The sequence below is a fragment of the Aspergillus fischeri genome, genomic scaffold, assembly GCF_000149645.3.
Source record: "Aspergillus fischeri NRRL 181 1099437636264 genomic scaffold, whole genome shotgun sequence".
Lineage (NCBI taxonomy): Eukaryota > Fungi > Ascomycota > Eurotiomycetes > Eurotiales > Aspergillaceae > Aspergillus > Aspergillus fischeri.
The window spans coordinates 5,265,567-5,279,820 of record NW_001509762.1 but is presented as its reverse complement, the minus strand read 5'-3'; the positions used below and the strand labels follow the sequence as shown (position 1 = coordinate 5,279,820).

General features: G+C 51.5%; 4 protein-coding genes across 4 annotated transcripts, besides 1 other annotated feature; 1 reads left to right on the top strand and 3 right to left on the bottom strand.

The window, feature by feature from the left end:
* Positions 1–362: 362 nt before the first annotated feature.
* On the top strand, positions 363–2,072 carry NFIA_089990 (BCS1 and AAA domain-containing protein; the record flags this gene model as incomplete). Its single annotated transcript, XM_001260937.1, has 1 exon — positions 363–2,072. One exon carries the CDS (start codon positions 363–365, stop codon positions 2,070–2,072), a length of 1,710 nt encoding a protein of 569 aa, XP_001260938.1.
* Positions 737–809: a microsatellite.
* A 279-nt stretch (positions 2,073–2,351) lies between the features above and the next one.
* NFIA_089980 (glycoside hydrolase family 43 protein) lies at positions 2,352–3,374 on the bottom strand (the record flags this gene model as incomplete). Its single annotated transcript, XM_001260936.1, has 2 exons — positions 2,352–3,020; positions 3,069–3,374. 2 exons carry the CDS (start codon positions 3,372–3,374, stop codon positions 2,352–2,354), a joined length of 975 nt encoding a protein of 324 aa, XP_001260937.1.
* A 2,661-nt stretch (positions 3,375–6,035) lies between these two features.
* NFIA_089970 (DUF821 domain protein) lies at positions 6,036–7,439 on the bottom strand (the record flags this gene model as incomplete). The annotated part of the gene is made up of 2 exons (XM_001260935.1): positions 6,036–6,980; positions 7,050–7,439. 2 exons carry the CDS (start codon positions 7,437–7,439, stop codon positions 6,036–6,038), a joined length of 1,335 nt encoding a protein of 444 aa, XP_001260936.1.
* A 621-nt stretch (positions 7,440–8,060) lies between these two features.
* NFIA_089960 (kinesin-3 motor protein uncA) lies at positions 8,061–13,021 on the bottom strand (the record flags this gene model as incomplete). The annotated part of the gene is made up of 2 exons (XM_001260934.1): positions 8,061–12,856; positions 12,958–13,021. 2 exons carry the CDS (start codon positions 13,019–13,021, stop codon positions 8,061–8,063), a joined length of 4,860 nt encoding a protein of 1,619 aa, XP_001260935.1.
* Between the last annotated feature and the right edge of the window lie 1,233 nt (positions 13,022–14,254).

Genomic DNA, 14,254 nt, shown 5'->3' with positions numbered 1-14,254 from the left:
GCAGCACTGAGTCAGTCCGGCGCAGTGCCGCCCGACTTTTGCCCAACTTGATCTCCGACGAGGTCCACCTAGCCTCTTACTCATTAGAATGTAGTCATAAGCGCGGCACAGTCAGTTAAAATGACGCCGCCGTGACACTGGCCTTTCTGCATGGGGCTTACGATCATGAGGCTCTTGCTGTGGGCCCAGGCCAGCCTTGTTGATGCTGCCTATTGTTTCCGCCGTGCAACATGCGCGCGGACCTACAAGGCTACCGGCCTATAAAGGCCTGAGAAACCTATATAATGAGCGATGAAGACGGGTAGTCTTCTTCCCTCTTCTTTGACTTCTCGTCGTTTTCGTGGTTGATGGCTATACCGAACATGGCGTCGTATTTGGACAACAATATCAGCAATAATAGTAGAAATGCCACCGCCATCGACACGGCTGTCCTGGACGCCTTTATACCGGGATACTCTATTCTCTCTCGCTTTCTGGTCTCGTACCTCCATATCGATCTATCGTACTACCTGCCGTTCCTTGTGATGGCGGCTGCAGCGGCCGCCTCCCTGCGCTACAGTATTAAAAAAATTATCCGTCTTCTGGGGGAACACTTCACCTCGACGGCGGAGATCCGCCTCGACGACGAAATTTATAATTATCTTATGTTCTGGATGGCGCAGCAGCCGTTCACGAAGCGGACGACGCATTTCGTCGCGGGGACGAAAATCAGCAGCGGGATGCGGTACTGGGATTCCGATAACGGCGAGGGGTCCGACGACGAGGACATCTGCGAGGACGACGACAGCAGTGGCGGCGACAACAGCGACATGCTGGCCAACTTCGATCGGTACTGGCAAAAGGTCATCAGCAAGGACAAGTACCGCACGCTGCGGTTCACGCCCGCCGAAGGGACGCATTACTTCTGGTACAAGGGGCGCCCGCTGGCGTTCATCCGGGAGCGGGAGGAGAACAACGGCGGCGTGAGTCTGCGGTGGGTGCCGGAGCGGCTGTACCTGTCGTGTCTGGGACGGGACCCCAGCATCCTCAAGGAGCTGCTGGCCGATGCGCAGCGGGCGTATGTGGCGCGCGACGGCAACCGGACGATCATCTACCGCGGGCAGAAGAGCGGGGTGGACGACTTCGACTGGGTGCGGTGTATGGCGCGGCCGCCGCGGCCGCTGTCGACGGTTGTGCTGGACGAGGCGCAGAAGCAGGCGTTCATCGACGATATCAAGGAGTATCTGCATCCGAGGACGAGGCGGTGGTATTCGAATCGCGGCATCCCGTACCGCCGGGGGTACCTGCTGCACGGCCCGCCGGGCACGGGCAAGACGAGCCTGTGTTTTGCAGCGAGTGGGCTGTTGGGCTTGACGCTGTACCTGCTCAGTCTGAACTCGAAGAGCCTCGATGAGGACAGTCTGATGTCGCTATTTTCGGAGCTCCCGCGGCGGTGTATCGTGCTGCTCGAGGACGTCGACAGCGCGGGGATCACGCAGAAGCGCGCAGAGGATGACTCCGCGGCGTCGGCCGTGCTCGTCGAAAAGGACAAGTCCAGCGCCGAGGAGAAGGAGCCCGAAACGAAGGCGAACAAGGGTGTTTCGCTCTCGGGTCTGCTCAATGTCATCGACGGAGTCGCCGCCAGCGAGGGCCGGATCCTCATCATGACCACCAACCATGCCGAGAAGCTGGATCCGGCTCTTCTCCGGCCAGGTCGCGTCGACATGACTATTGCTTTCGGATACGCTGACCGCGACGCCATGCGCGAGCTCTTCTCGGCCATCTACAGCATGCTCGAGGGTGACGCGCGCGCATCCAAGATGAAGTCACTTAGAAAAGCGTCTGGACAAGGGGAGAAAAAACATGCCGAAGCTACAGTCACCCAGCGGAAGCGGCAGCGCTTGTCAAAAGAAAAGATCGCTGAGCTGGCATCTGAGTTTGCATCACGCATCCCAGAGGGTGAATTCACCGCTGCGGAGATACAAGGCCATCTACTCAACTATAAGAATGAGCCGGAGGCTGCTATCGATGCGGTTGAGGAGTGGGTGAGAAGTGTTCGAGCCAAACGGAAGGAAAAGGAACAGTCCAAATGATAGAGACCAGTGATACCCGCAACATCATGTGCCATGGAATGATACGTTAAACAGATTGAACCATCACCATGCAGTCTGTGAAAGTTCACCCAACTGACAAACGCTTACTAAAGTCAAGAAAATGGCTAGTTTATACACTCCAATAATAAAGTCTTAGGACTGATATCAATGAGCTCATCATAAAGGCGGAAAATATGTAGTAGTATGTATAGACAGCCCAGTGGCAGAAAATATTGCAAGAAGAGTATCAACAGGACACCTCACAGCCCAATCAGTCAATCATAGAAGTGTAACCTGATCACCATTGATGGCAAGGTTCGCAGCATATGTACACCGCTTGTTGGCCTCACAGAACCCATGGAAGAGCATCCTGTCACCACATCCACAGACGGTACCTCCACCAGGTGATGTTAGTCCATAGTCACCGGTCTTGAATAGCTTCTGACCAATCTTGACATACGGGCCCGTGATGGATTTCGAGGTGGCCCATCGCACGTCGTACTTGGGATCCGTAAAACAATGTGTGGAATAGAAAAGAAAGTACGTGTCGCCGTGCAGAATCAGATTGGGAGCTTCGACCAAAGGTCCGTCGGTATCGTCACGGTCAAGTATCGGAACGGCGTCGCCAAGTGGCGTGAAGCCGTCGTCTGCCACTCTCTGCAGAAGAATCGGCGTAGATACCAGAGGAGGAACGCCGTTGTTGCAGTCTCCACCATGACCGATGCTATTGCCGTCTACTTTGAAGACAACATAGCGGCTACCGTCTTTGTCGAGGAATCCCGCCGGGTCGATCGAACCTCCCTGATCCAGCCGGCATGATAATGGCGTCTCGTTCGGCACATATGGTCCTCTGGGGTCTTTCTCTTTAGAGACAGCGACGCCCACACAGTGATGCCTCACCATCTCTTTGGCCTCGCCTGAATAGTACATAACATAATAGCCATCGTTCTGGAGTAAATCAGCAGATGCTAAGTAGAAATATACTAGAGAACATACCCTTCTGATAACGTCTGGTGCCCAATGATCTATTTCAGTCTCCCACCCTGCAAGCGTTGGCAGTGCCTCGATGTCGAGAAGAGTCCATGTGTTGAAATCTTGGGATCTAGCCACTTGGACGCGCTTGCCATTGCCGTTTGTGCTAAAGGCATACCATGCCCCTTCTGCATCCTGCACAAAACTAGGGTCCGGAAAGTCTGAATTGATTGCCATCCACGGCCCTCTGGCTCGCTTCTCAACGGGGGAAGCAAAGACAGCTGTCATGGTAAAGCCCAAGGCCCAGAATGTTGATCGAGGAACCCACATGCTTGCAGAATGGATGGACAAAAACAGAGGAGGAGATCGTCGAGTTTAATTCTGTATCAGCGAACCTCAGGCTCACAATCTGACGATCTCTCTTGGGATCAACGCAAGAAAGAATTCTACATTACGTCTGTAGAGCTCGGGATGCGTCATTGCTTTATACTCAAATGCTTTCGGCATTGCCGAGAAAGGGAGGACCGGCATTCCCAGACTGAATTGCCCTTCGACAACTATCCTAACTTAGTTTCCCTTCGACGAAATCAGCAGTCATGCGATATCGTCCCACGACAAGTATGCGGCAAGTGGATTCGAGCATTGAGATAGCGGCTGGGTCTGCTGGCCTGGACATTGGGCGCATTATGCAGCATATTAGGCAAGGATCGCTGTAGAAACAACATTTGGTATCATCGGACATTTACTGGGTCATCAACATAAACAACAATAGTCAGCAATATTGAACCATGTTTGGGCCGTCGTTTGGCTAAGGTGGCGCATATTTGTCGTTCTGAGCAATGGCCGAGAGACTAATGCCCATACGACTGTAACACTCGGTCACTGGGTCCTCGTGGATCTTACAGAGCCAAGGAATTTCAATAAGCCTGTAATCTGTATGGTGGAGCAAGCAGTTGTGATGACCCGGAAAAGCGAATGCAACAACCTGCAAATCCACTATCATCTGAAGACTCAAGAATATCCGAAAACGGCAATCGAAGCATGAGTTGTGGAGAAGTCCCGATGCCGAGCTGCCGATCATTTTGTGGGGACTGGCATCTATCAAGCCCTGACGATTCAGTAGCAGGAATATGTCCTTTATCATGGCACACGGATGATATGCTCCGACACTGTGACCTGTGAATGGTGCATTGAGAGCGCATTATTCGCTCAGGGGAGCGACGCAAGGGCGATGCAGACCGCCCATACCCGAAAAATGTGGCTCGCTCGGGCTATTAGTGATGAGGATCGAGGCCTCTGTGGTGGACCTGGTGAAAAAAAAAGGGTGAGCGAATAGTTACTGCAAGGAGTAACATACGAGAGGCTCCCATGTCAGTTCGGTTGGACGCACTTACAATAGGGTCGCTCCAGAGAACTTTCCAATGCTTCTGCATTTTTTCCCTCAAGTACTAGCGCGCCGTGGACACCAGACCCTTGCTTGTCTCCTGCCGGTCGGTATGATTCAAGCCAATCACAATAGTCGAGACGTCCAAACACCATGCATGATCTGGTGTCAGACGTTTTCGGAAAGTCAGATAAGTTGAACAAATAAACAGTGTTGTGTTTGACCAATATGAACACAAGAGGCTAACGAAATCCATGTACCATGTGACTTAGCGATTCCCAGCAGTCCAGCCGGCGAGTTTGTCCTCTTCTGGAGAAGCAGAATAGTAGGGTTTTGCCCGATTCTCAAGTCGACCAAATGGCACCAGGCTTAGAAGAAGTGCCGTCCATCAGAGTCGCAACACATGGCCAAGTGCGCAAGGGACCCCTGCGTATGTAAGGTTTGCATGTCGATCATCAACTTATCCGGGTCGTCTGTGGTATCACACAGACTATTATGCTTCCTGAAGGCCATAGCCTCGATAAAGCGCGCAGGATAAAGGGAATTGATCAGAAGCTATTTCCCACCAACTTCTCCGCTGTGAGCCCAACGGTAGGTAGGTGAAGACAGTCGGCTATGGTGTGGATGCTTTCTGGTCATCTCCGCTAAGAACTTGTTTTGTTGCCCTTAATGGGCACCATTAAGCTGCGTTGGCAGCTTGGCAAGAAGTCATGAGTCTTAGAATGGCACTTCCGTCAGAAGACCTCTACCCCACAAGTCGATGATCTGCATCTAGGGCTGGGACGATAACGCCTAAATCTTGGTGCGGGCCACCAGATTAGCTGGTACGCCTCAAGTGCCGCCGCATGGTAGCATGGATGTGCTTTTTTGCTGGACTCACTGCCTTCAACCACTGACTGAATAGAATACCATGGAGAAGACAGTCATGCGAGACGGTTCTTCGACTAAACCTCACCTCTCGGCGTTTAAGGCTCAGGTGAATCAATTCTAATCCTGGAGAGAAACCGACATGATGCTAATACCAGGTCACTGGATCATGTAGCTGCTCGCAGCAAGTTAACAAGTCACCCTTGATAATGTGGAAGAGCAAACCAACATCAACCGGGGATTATTCGATGAGCTCACTCGCGCATAACAGGCCGTTGATCAGATATCTTCCATGAGGTTTCAAGTGACCTGACCAGGCTGGAAGCGGATACAATCGGATGCAGTCTGTCTCGGGGTTGACAAAGAGTCAAGCCAATCAGTCTCTATAGCTGGTTGATTCAACGAGGCCCTTGGAGAGGTAGTTATATGATGATGTCAGAGTACATGGTGTTGAAAGAGATGAAAAAGCAGGGTCAAGCAGAGAGCATATTCCTGCCAGGTGATGGCCTCGGGTCTACCGATTAGGTAACCAGACTTACCTTATATATATTCTAATGTAGAAACAAGGAGGATAGAACAGACAACCGCATTCCAAGATGATAGACCGACACTCATAGTTCAAGATGTCATTATAATTCCCGAAGAGAAGTATACACATAAGCAAGCCAGCAAAGCATAAGACACCAAACCACCGTAACTCCAGATACATGCACAGAAATATAACATTATCATGCCGATTTTCATTTCACACGAGAACCCGTGAGAAGCCATGACTCAAAGGGGACCCCCCGCGCCTGCTGCTTCCCATTCTGCTGGGAATTATACAGCACAGGCTCAAAGTCACAGGAGGCAGCGTACTGTCTAATCAAGTGTCTCCAATAGCACGACTCCGCCGCCGGAGTCAAGTATCGATCACGAAACGCTCTCACCGCGTTATCGGCGATCCTTTCCGCAATCTCAGGGTTATCAATGAGGAAGCTGATCTTCCGATCGAGGTCTGAGAAATCCCGCTCGACCTCCACGTAGTTCGCTTCAGGACCAGACGCAACCAGCGCCGCATGGTGCGCCTCTCGCCAGACCAGCTTGTGCGAGACGACCACCGAGCGGCAGTTGAGCAGGTACTTCCCGCGGCCGGAGAAGCTGCGCCCCTCCGTATGTGCCAGAAACATATACCGGCAGTGTTCCTCCATCGGCAGCAGGTTGTACCGAACATCATTCTCATTGTCCCAGTCGATAACCCGAATGCTAGCCCAGCTTCTTCCCTGCGCTGCTTTCAGCAGTTTCCCCCTGACCTCGGGGTTCGTCGCCACGCTGCCGCGCCACACGAGCTGTTTCTTCTTCTCTTTGAATTCCATTCCGGGGACCAGGGAGCCGTCGGGGTGCACTTCGCCCTCGTCCACAGCGGCGATGCGCCTCCGAATATCCTTGTACGGGCCAACCTTGACTTCCGGCCACGCCCAGTACCCAAAGTCCGGCATGAGCCAGATACTCTCGTCCTCGTCGCGCTTGGAATACGACCAAACAGGCCCTGGGACATTGCTGAAATCATCCGCCGTGAATACAAACTCGATATCGGGCAGACTGTGTCGGTCCGGAAACGACTGCAGGGCGCGATGCAGGGAGTTCAGTGTTGCCTTTGCTCGGGAGTACGTATACGGCTGTGCCGCGTAGTCAAGAATATACAACTAAGCCACACACTGTTAACAAAATGCGGTCACGGATGAGTAGACACGCTGTAAAGAGGAACGACTTACCTCTCCCCTCCATATCGCGGCCCGCACCATTCCGTCCTCGACCACAACATCGTCCACCTCCTTGAACGTAATCGGTCTCTCCTTTCGCAGAGACACAGTCTTCTCAATCTCGACAAAGAGTTTTGGAAACGCTATCTGACACTGCTCGTCCGAAAGACCGTGGTTATCCCCATCGCGCTGAACCTCAAACTCCCAGTCCGCGTCGGTGCGGTTCGTCGAGGTACAGTGAGGGCTTGGCGGGGTCGTCTTCAAGGAATTCTTCAGAGCGTATTTGGCATAGTCACTTGAATATTGAGATCCCAGGATAAGGAATGTGACGACGATCATTGAGATTGCGGCGCCCGGAACCAGGAAGCGGGTCCAGGGGGGTTGTCCCTGCGTCCAGCGCATTGGGATATACTCGTACAACAAAGTAAGATATATATATATAAATTGATGATAATGTATGAGCAGACTCTGGACAGTAAAAATTGAGACCTGAGAAAGCACTGGGACAATTGGCCGTCCTCGCTTATCGAAGCTCTATCGCTTTCAGCATGATAAACATGTGGCTGTGTTACCATGGCAACGGCCACTCTTGGTATGATATCATCAGAGTATAGGGCTACCATTTGTCTCTTCATGGATGCATTCTTTGGAAATTAAGGACTATTACAGACAATGGCACCCTGGCCCAGAGGCCTAGGCTTTCGGTTATATGAACTGGTCAAATCTATGTGTCAGAACAATATATCTCAAGTATGTACAAGGGGATCCGAGTGCCACAGTAGCAGATGTATGTATCCAGGGGTATCTCAAAAGGAACCAGGAAAAAATGAAACAGAGGGTGCAGTCAACGAATGCTGTATAGACGCCCGACCCTAAGCTCAACCAACGAATAGAAACGTGGGAAGGAATAACAAAGTTGTTGCGACTTGAAAGGGTAGCCAGTTCAACAGGACGGTAGAATGTACAAGTGGCAGCATGAGTCAATAGCTCCGCATTGGGAAGCCATGCGCATCGAATATCATATTAATTTCCGTTGGGTGAAGCACGAGAGGCGCCGTTGCTAAAGTAGCTCTCGTCAATCTTCAAAATCCATTCGACCTTTTGCGCCTCTGTCCGCGCTGCAAAGAGGTATGTGTTTTGCGTTCCATAAATTGCAAATACGTTGGGACGGCCTTTTGCAGACACTCCGCTGTCGGACCCGGAAAGCAGTCGTGCAAAGTCCGGATCGTGATCGACACGAGAGTTGCGCAAGTTGATAGCGTTGATCTCATCGCCGTCCGGAACAGAGTATATGTGGAGATAGGGTCGGCGGAGTTCGACAAAACGTCGCACCCAGTGACTGTTTGTGTCATCGGGAGTCAGTAGGTAGCCGGATTTCAAGGAAGACGTGTTTTTCGGGAGTGTCTGGACCGTTGCGATGAACCGTGGCTTTAATAGTTCCTGGTCTGATACAGAACTGCCATCATCAGAGACTAGTGAAGACTGCTTCGCGCGCGACGCGAAAGCGGCTCCGTCCGATGGAGGCTCCGTGTTGCTTCGAACAAGGATTGCTTCAATGGGGTCGGTCTTTGTCGCCCAAAGATCCAGATATTTCCGAAGAAGTCTCGTTTTCCGCTCATTCAGCTCTTGGCTCCGGAGAGGTGTTGAGCGTCCGCTTCTGACTGGCGTAGGCGCAAGGCTATTGGCACTGAGAGCCCCTTTGGCTGCATTCAGCTCAGCAAGACGCCGGCGTCGTTTGCGAGCTGCAATATAATCTCGCACCAGTGAAACCTTTCGAGGCGACCACCTTGCCAAAAGTTCCTCGCCTTTCACATAATCGTTCTGTGTGTTCATGCGCCAGAGATCAGCGGCACGTTTGGCGGAAACTGGACGGATGGCGAGAGAGAACATGCGAACTGTTGAGTGGACAATTCGAGTCGAATTGAAAAGTTGCTTGAACATGGACTGCGGGCGCACATAGGTTCGCCCTTGAATCTGAAGTGTGAGATCTACCTCGAATGGAACAGGATCTTGCAAACGGGAGGATGTGAGATCCCAGCGAACTGTGACTTGCACGCGATACTTGTCCGCAGTAACGCGATCAAGCAGAAGAGAACCATGTAAACTCGAATCCCATTGAGCGACCAACGTGACGTTAGATGTCCCATCGGCATTATCTTTTACAACAGGCTCCTGAACAAACTTCAATGGCACATCTGGGGTCTGAAGGTCTTGGTCGGGGATCTTGCCCCATGGATCCAGCAGTCTCACAGAACCAACGCGGATATTGGTCAGGTCGTCCCAGGGAAGACCCTCGGTGGAGTTGTAGGTTAGACTGACAAGAACACGACGTTGCAGACCTTGGTGTAGTTGATACGTGCCCGCATCAAGACTATTGCTTTGTACCACCTCGACAGGGAGGTACTCGCCAGACTCTGCCAATTCGAGGACTTGCACCCTAGCAAATACATCATGTCTCTCTTCAGAAAAGAACTCTGATTCAGCTATGCGCGGGGCCTTGCGTTTCTGGGGAGGCAGCTCCGCGGAATCGCGCATCTCATCCCAACTGATGAGCTTATCCAGATGCATCTGCGTCACACGTGCATAGATGCAGATCTTAAGCGCTGACGTCCTTGGACTCGAAAGAGGCAAGCTCATGCTATGCACACTTTCAAAGCGGATAGGACTTTCATCAAAGCCGCTAATCATCTGCGTGGTAGTAGCTCCTCCTTCTTCGGAGATACCCGGAACAAAAAGTTGGGCATGCACATCCGTCCCCTCCCATTCAGCAAAGCCAACCATATCACGCATGACCACATTGAATTTCAGCGTTGATGACGGCGCCTGTGCCGATGAGGGCTCCAGTGACAATCTGACTATACCCACAACGTTCTGTGTGTACGGCGATATGACCTCGACAGAAAAGTCCTGAACCCGTGTCTCGAAGACAGCTGTCAGGGGGATATCGGCATCACCCACAAGGGAGTACTGCGGAGAACAAGGCTCAGAAAAAGGGTTCTCAAGCCTGAAGTGCTGGATGTAATCCGGACGATCTATGTACTGGTGCAATTGGCGCATGGCCTGGAGGCGACGATGGAGCTTCTCGATCGACCAAAGATGGATGACGCGTTGTTTGGAGTCAATCACCCGAACTGCGATGCAAGGCTTCTTGGCCTCCTCAAGAACGATATCCTCATCTCCCGAGATGCCGTTGAGCACGAGGTCGTAAGACGATGCCATATTGTGTCCATGGTCAATGATTGCGAATTGGAAACTGACATTCTTGTCCATGATTTGGCTCATCACCTGGGCCTCTTTCAGGAGCGACGCATGCTGTAATATTTTCTCGGCCATGCGGACGTAGTTGTGCTGGGACCAGTGCCGGAAAACTGAGGTTGCGATTCTGATTTCTCGTTCATCCAGCTTTGCAAAGCCATTTTCATAAATTCTCGGCACTGGCTGGCCCATTTCTTTCATATGATTCTCAAACGCCTCTTTCTGTTTCCTTAATTGTTCTTCGTACTCCTCTTTTGTCGTCCTGAGGGCTTCTTCCATCCTTTCTTTCTCTAAACGTAAGTCATCGGCATCTTGATCGGAGGCCTCAGCAATTCTGAGTTTGTCTTTGAATTCCTCCTTCTGCTTGTCCAATTGCCGCTGCATGTCCTGTCGGGCAGCCTGCAATGTAAAGTCGCTTCCACTTTGTCCCTCGCCATCGTACTGCTGACCAGGGGTCCCAGGCATGGTGATGGCGGTGTCAAGCGAAAAATTGTCAATAGTACCATTTGACATATACTTGTCACGAACTGGGAATGAGCTCAGAGAATCTGAATCGTCTTCATTTTCTACGAGTCCTCGACGCGTTGCTCGCACTTTCTGCACGTCCTCGAACAGAGCATCCAGTTCGTCGTCCGGCATGTGCGAGATGTGATCAGGACCCAGGATCGCACTTACAGCTTCACGACGAGCGTAAAACCAATCTGATTCGCCACCTCGTTGTGCCTGCATTGGCGAGTCGGCCCTACTTGAGTCTCCATCCAGCTCTGAGCCAGTCTTGCTCATAGTTCGGTCGTGTGTTTTGGTCGGCGCTGGCGACCCAAGTTGACTGGTGGTGACAGAATGGCGCAGCAAACTTTGCTCAACCCTTTCGGCGCGAGCCTCTTGCGGATGGTTGAAACGAAAGATGTGGAAATCGCCGAGGATTATTCGAAACCCACTTTTGAGACGCTTGGGTTTGTCGATTCGCAAACCGTTAACCATGACTGCCGCACCCTCGCTGGGTACAATGGTAACGACATTGTCCACATTTTCAAACGTGCAATGGTTGGGAAGGATCTTGGAGCCGTTCAATCTGATCTCCACATGACTTCCTTGCTCCATGTTTCCAACGGTTGTAGTTCCAGGCTTTATATTGTAGACAAGACATTCAGCAAGTAGCGGGTCATCGCTCAGATTGACCAAATGGGGCATTTTCTTCGGAGTGCTCAAGCCAATGAAGCCCTTCTCGATACTGATACCGAGCTCTTCAAGCGCAGCCTCACGTTCCCGGTGGATCTGCTCCGTTTTCTCTAATTTCTCCTCCCAGGTCTGATTCAAGTCCTTGTAGAGCTTTTCGCTTTGATTCAGCTGTTCCACAATCTCCGCCTTGCTGACCTTGGTGATAGTACCGTCTGCCTTCTGAATCGAAACCATCTGCTTCTCCAGAGGCGTGTCGGGTGGATAGTACTCCTCCGCAGGCATACCTCCAGCTGCTCCAGCCGTCGCGCCGCCTCCCAGCTTAGCTCTGAGCTGTGCCAGCTCCTCCTTCAGTTCTCGGATCATTCTGGCATTCGGATCTTCATTGACAACAGCATGGTTCTTGATCCGTTTTGCTGAGTCGGCGTAACGCAGGGTGCTGAGTGTCTCATCGAAGTTGATATCGGCTGGCGATATAGCCGCAATCATCGCTGTCATCGAATTACCTCCCAGAGAATCCTTCAACAACCACGTCAAGATGGAATCACGGTATGGGACCATTGAAGCATTCTTCTTTTTGCCAGAGGCAACGTCTGCGAGAGCTGCAATGACACGGCCGAGGGTTGATAACGATCGGTTGATTTCCGCTCCTTCTTTCAAGCGGGCGCCAGTGGCCCCTGTAGAGTTTGCTCTCTCTGAACCGGCAAGATCAACCAGACTAATTCTAGAAACCTTCTCTGTATCCATCGAGGTCTCGGCATCGTGGCGTTTCTGCGTCAAGGTCAGAGTGAAAACGGCGTGCGAACGACTGGAGGTCTCGTTCATGTTCGTGGCAGCCACAGTTCTAGCCTTGTTACCCTCGTCCATCAGGTGGTCAATCTCCTCGAAAGAGCGCACGGCGAGTTTGGCGAGGTCTTCGACATATGGACCAGTTGACGGATGCTCACGGACCTTGAGGTTCCCCTTGTTTGAAGGGTTGAGCAGATCGCGAACTCTTTCATTGTAGATTTCGAGGTAGGACACTTCGACTGTACAGTTGAGGTTCTTGTCTTCTTGCATCTTGGCTATGCGCTGGAACATCTCCTGGCAGATTCTCGGGATCACACCGTATTCCTTGCCATAACCCATCATCGAATAAGACTTTCCGGAACCCGTCTGACCGTATGCGAAGATACAGTTGTTGTAGCCTTGAAACGCATTGTCCAGCAAAGGAACACCCAAATCCGCAAACAGATTATCTTGACCCGCATAATTGGGAGCATTCTTGTCGAAAGACCAATACGACCTGTCAAAGGCGAAGGTCTTCGGCCCCTCCACCGCACCTTTCCCGCCAGCTTTTCGCGATTTCTCATCAGCGCCGGGCGGTGGTACGAGGATGGTCTGGTTTCCTTTCATCTGCACGATACATTTTGCCCCTCTATCGATCTCTGCCGACCAGTACCCAATCGGTCAGTAGACATTCAATCATCGGAGGACCGCGAGTTCTCACCTCTGCTATTGAACGGTCGCACTCTCACCACCACCTTAATATTTCCGCCGCCTCCTGGAGCCATTTTGACTTATACCCCATACACTCGGGGTCCGCTATGCACCTCCAGTTGCCAAAGAGTCGAGTCCCAGGGGACGGGCGCAAGCGCCAGGGGTTGGGTAACACCGATGTCGCGACCGCCGCAAAGAGCGCCGTGTTTTGGAGGAATCGCAATAGGTGTTTTTCAGGGTCTCCTGGGATTGTAATAAAGCTGTTTGTAGCTTTTTGTTGGTGTTGTTCCGGTTGTTTCGAGATCCCAATTCAACATCAACAAAAGACGTCATGTAGTTTGTTTTCGGGCCGTCATATGCTGTTTCCAGGGGAATCTGGTCAATGGTTAATCGAGTCCGTAGGTCGTCAGTCTGCCATGCGCGCGCAACCCTTCGGTGCAAACTGTCTAGCTAAGTGATTGACGCGAAGGCAGCAGAGAAGCGCGCTAGGACAATCAAGTTGAGATTTGCCTGGGAGGCTCCGTGCTCTTCACTTGCGAGGTGTATTATTATTTTCCAGCGGCACGGGGAACAGCCACATGAGACTCCGACCGAAAAGGCGGGATCGAGGGGTGCATTAGGTAAGCGGCCAATCAAAGTGCACAACCCCCTCCATCCCCTTCATCTTTCCCATGGACTCGCAGAACAGAGGCAAGGTACGGAGTATCTTCTCTGGTACGTACCTTGCTTGGCTCTCCTCTCTGAACTGAGACATGCTTAAGATTAATCTAATCAAGATCTAGGATATTCTGGCCCGTTGTCTATGCCAGTAATGTTACCCAGATTGCTAATAGTCAAGTAGTATGACACCAAATGTCTTGAACGAAGCTACAGAAGTACATCAAATGGGACAGCTACGGTTCTGGTCATATCGTCGGTGATGGAAAATTGAGATCAGCAACCATTAATGGCCCCAATGGAGTTAAGGTACCCTGTTCATGTCCCTGAACAAGGTTTTCCAAGCGTATCATACGCGACAGTATACGCGAAGTGTTGCGAACTGAAGGCGCGAGCGGTCTAATAACCGCTGCTATAATGCAGGAGTAACGCCGAGTTTGGTATCTTCGATAATTCTGGTCTTCAAAAGTACAGGATTCTATCTTCTGATGAAAGGCTAACCACCTATGTCGCCGTCATCCATGGCTACTTTGTCTCCATTGGATTAATTAGTGTAGATCTATGCAAGGGGTATTGCATTTTAGAATTCATTGATGGCCAGTAGTCCATCACAATTCTCACCAAATGATTGCATCTGCGGAAACCGGACA